Source organism: Triticum urartu, chromosome 2A, assembly GCF_056163025.1.
Source record: "Triticum urartu cultivar PI428250 chromosome 2A, HENAU_Tu73, whole genome shotgun sequence".
Lineage (NCBI taxonomy): Eukaryota > Viridiplantae > Streptophyta > Magnoliopsida > Poales > Poaceae > Triticum > Triticum urartu.
The window spans coordinates 23705078-23708848 of NC_141874.1; the positions used below are offsets into that span (position 1 = coordinate 23705078).

Genomic DNA, 3771 nt, shown 5'->3' on the forward strand with positions numbered 1-3771 from the left:
ATAACATGATATGTAACATTTCAAATTAGCCTTAGACTTCAATTTTTTTGTTAAACAGTACAAAATTGCAACTACCAGTATCATCTATAACATTTCAAATGTTAAATATTTACTGCAGCATAAGTAATTGCTTACCATAGCATTAGTTGAATTATTAATTAGTACTAGCCAAAGTACCCAAGAGCACATATATTATTATCAAATTGAAGTACTAACCATAGCATAACAAGAGTTAATGACTGCTAAAACTTAACTACTAACCATAGCAAACACATTAGCACAAGTTTATTTTTCTGAATTTAACGTGTCAAGAGGGCCCACAGCCCTCGTTCGCCACTCGAGAAAACACCGGGAGTAGGTTGAGAACCTCTCCGCCTACCATCCAGCCACTACTAACCACCTTTGATCCTTATCACCAGAAGAGTGAAGGACGATGGACGAAGGATCCACCATTGCAGCCACTTGGTCAATGCCAGGTTGTGCTCGTCGACCCCTGGGTCAAGAGCCCAGCTACAACCGACCTCGACCCCGGATAGGAGCACCGCCACCTAATTGATCTGCTCTATAGAGCCGCCTCTTCAACCATCGCCGCCGTCCAGCCCGAGCCGCAACTATTAGGGCTGCCACCTCACAGTGCAAGAGAACCAGCCTCCACCACCACTGCTAGCCGAGCGAGCTTCAGTTATCGGCATTCTTTGGTGGCATCGAAAAGAGTGAAGGAGGACGAGCACATGGGTAGTGGTGGCTGGGGTATCCTTCATGTCACTCCCCTAAGGATGACATCAAGCGAGTTACATCCAGTGTCCTTACACATGATTGTAACATGCTTACATGCATGACATTAATGAATTACACTACATCATCTCTTTGGGAAACCGATGCTTGGTAGATGTATTCTGCCATAAGCCACACGATGGTGGTCAACTCGCCACCACTGTTGAGCTTCTGGGCATGGGACTCCCTGCTGCACTTGTTGCTAGCGTAGACGAGAATGTCCATCCACACGTCAAGGACAAGCACCAAGCAGTCGGTGGTGCCATCCTTCTCCTTCTCCAGCAGCTCCTTGGCAAGTCTAGCCATGTGAGTTAGACGAGGAGCAAGGTGGTTGAACTCCCGGTCCTCGTATGCATCATACAAGTTGTTGGCGAGCTCCTCCCTCTCGGCAACCCGAGAAATGCTAGAGTGTGGGGCATCACGCATCCGGAACAGATCCTTGACGACACGTGCACGGCTTGGGTACCTAGGATCAGTGGATCTCATGGTGACCAGCCTCTCGCAGGTCCGTTGGTACAACCTTTTCTGGGGCTGGCCGGGCAGCATGTAGGGACGTTCCACCAGGAGGAACATCAGGTAGTCGGACATCACCCTAATGGCATGCACGCTAGGGACGGCGTCGATGGCCTTGGCCTTCTCGCTCTTGGTGAGGAAGACCTCGGTGGCGATGTGCCAGATGATGATGCCCTCCTGGAACTCGACACCGAGGGAGTCCTTTAGGACCCCGCGGTAAAGCCCGCGGTGTTCTAGTGGGTACTCACCCCATTTCTTCCCCAACATGGCAGTGTTGAACCTCCCCTTGCTGTACAGCCGGCTCATGTACACAGCTATATGACGCCTGATCACATCCGTCATCTCGACGGTCGCCGAGTAGTGCTTCCTGTTCCACCACTCATCGAGTGCCAGCGCCCTGGCCAGCCTACCAAGCAGGGGGCTGGTGAGCGGCGTGTCGGCAGGGCGCGTGCAGAAGTGCAGCAAGTTATACTGCCCGATGGTGTATGACCACCTTCTTGACTTGTACCTACTGTTACCGGTAACTCTTCCCTTGACAAGATCGTGAAGCCGCACGATGATGCGGCGTAGCTTGTCCCATCTCTCGTTGCACAGGGTGGTGTACCGGAGCCAGCTCCAGCTGGTGGTGCTCAGGAACGCGAAGGTCCAGGACGATGCCAACGCGTTCAGGAGCGACGTCGTCTCCATGAACACGGCGCCACCCAGCAGGACGTAGGTGATGGCGACGTCAGCTCTGGTGTGGTCGTCCTTGGCGGTGAACCGGAACAGGAGCAAGGAGGTGACGACGGTAAGCGGTGAGAGGACGCGGATTAGGTAGCCGGGGAAGGTGTGGACCACGGCCGCCTTGGTGTAGAGGACGTCGTACATGAGGGAGAGCTCAATCTCCATCAGCGTCCACAGCTCGACGCCTTGTATAAGCTTGCTCGTGTACTCTTCTAGGCCGTCCGTGGAGTCTAGGCTGTCCATGGAGTCCTCCTCGACCACCGAGGAATCGACCATGGTGCGCTTGCAGACGTGGAAGAGTGAGTGAGCTCGTCGCAGGTGGAACTCCTCTTCCGTGGCTCCGTCCTGCGGGTGGTTATGCTTGTGGATGGCCGGGCGCTTCATCTTCAGGGAGGCGCCGATGCTCTCCATGGTGCTACACCTGAGCGACCACGTCCTCTCCCCGTACTTTACGAAGCCGACGGCGAACATCAGGATGGAGGCGACCACGAGAAAGTTCCCGTCATGTCCGCCAGCGATGGCGATGTGCTTTTTGAGGACGTAGCCCGCCCCGAGGACCTGCACGACGAGGACGGTGAGGTGGCGGAGCCAGAGCTGGTTGTCTTGGAGCGCATAGGCGGTGATGTTGTCCGGGCCGCCGAGGTGCAGGAGCAGGAACGGCGCCCAGAACGCGACGAGCTGGTGCCCGCGCACGGTGCTGCTGAAGGACAGGTGGCCGAGGGCGTACACGGCCGTGGAGTCGGCCATGAGGTATGCTAGCCAGAGGAGGAACCTCCGCACGGGGAGGTTTTGACGCCGGCGGATCCCGGCGAAGACGAAGAGGACGAGCTGGAGCCCCAGGCTGAGGACGACCAGGATTTGTATCGACCGGTGGTTCCAGAGCACCAATGGCCCTGCAGCCATACTCTTGTTGATCCTCTCCTTTTGCCACTCTGCAGTCTGCACTGCCTGGAATGGATGAATTTTCAGGGTTTTGTTTCAGACACATACAATCAGGAATAAACCAAAAGGATCCACAAAATGCATGGACAAAAGTACATCAGTATTATCATGTTCAATGAAAACACGGATTTGCTAATTCTCAGTTGCCTGAAAGTTTCCATAAGTCTGTATCATCTAAAATTGCATAATTGCACAATATACATGTGAATATTTACACGCACAGCCAAAAAAACGGACTCCTAAAAGGTGGAGTACTTATGTAACTAATGCTCGTGATCAAATACAGTTGAAGAAGGGATGGTGTATGCAAAATTACATACCGGACGGGCAGGAGTGGCGCCGCAGCTTCGAATTCCGAGACCAGTCGATCTTGTCGCTGAGACGAGGAGGGCGGCGAAGCAGGAAATCAACGGCGGAGAAAGGCACGGAGGAGCAGTGGCCAGTGGACGGCACTACGCACTGACCAGTGACATGCCAAAGCCGATCGGAAGTTCGTTGGATCTGCTTCTTAAGAAAGGGATAAGGAAGCTTGGTGGTCTGTAGTTGTAGATGTAGATGGATCACTCAGTGCTAAGCTGGCAGGACACTTGTAGATGTATACTGGGCACACTGGTACATATCTTTTCTATTTTCGATTAAAATTATTACTAGGGCACACTTGTAGATTAGACTAAAGTTGCAGTTGCAAGTAGATTAGATTAAGGGAGCTACCACCCAGTGGCATGCCGGGGCTGCATCACGCCGCTCTTCTCTCCAGGATCTCGCTTATTATAGAACTAGAAGTGGATGTAAGTTTTGCTACACTTACGGACTAATCTT

General features: G+C 52.8%; 1 protein-coding gene across 1 annotated transcript; it reads right to left on the minus strand.

The window, feature by feature from the left end:
* Positions 1–805: 805 nt before the first annotated feature.
* Positions 806–3502, minus strand: LOC125540707 (uncharacterized). Its single transcript, XM_087539425.1, has 2 exons — positions 3273–3502; positions 806–2958 (listed from the first exon to the last, which is right to left on the minus strand). Exon 2 carries the CDS (start codon positions 2911–2913, stop codon positions 850–852), a length of 2064 nt encoding a protein of 687 aa, XP_087395551.1. The 5' UTR covers positions 2914–2958; positions 3273–3502; the 3' UTR covers positions 806–849.
* Positions 3503–3771: the final 269 nt, after the last annotated feature.

What these genes read in the sequence shown, in the direction of transcription:
- LOC125540707 (XM_087539425.1), bottom strand. Translation starts at nt 2,913, where the DNA reads ATGGCTGCAGGGCCATTGGTGCTCTGGAACCACCGGTCGATACAAATC.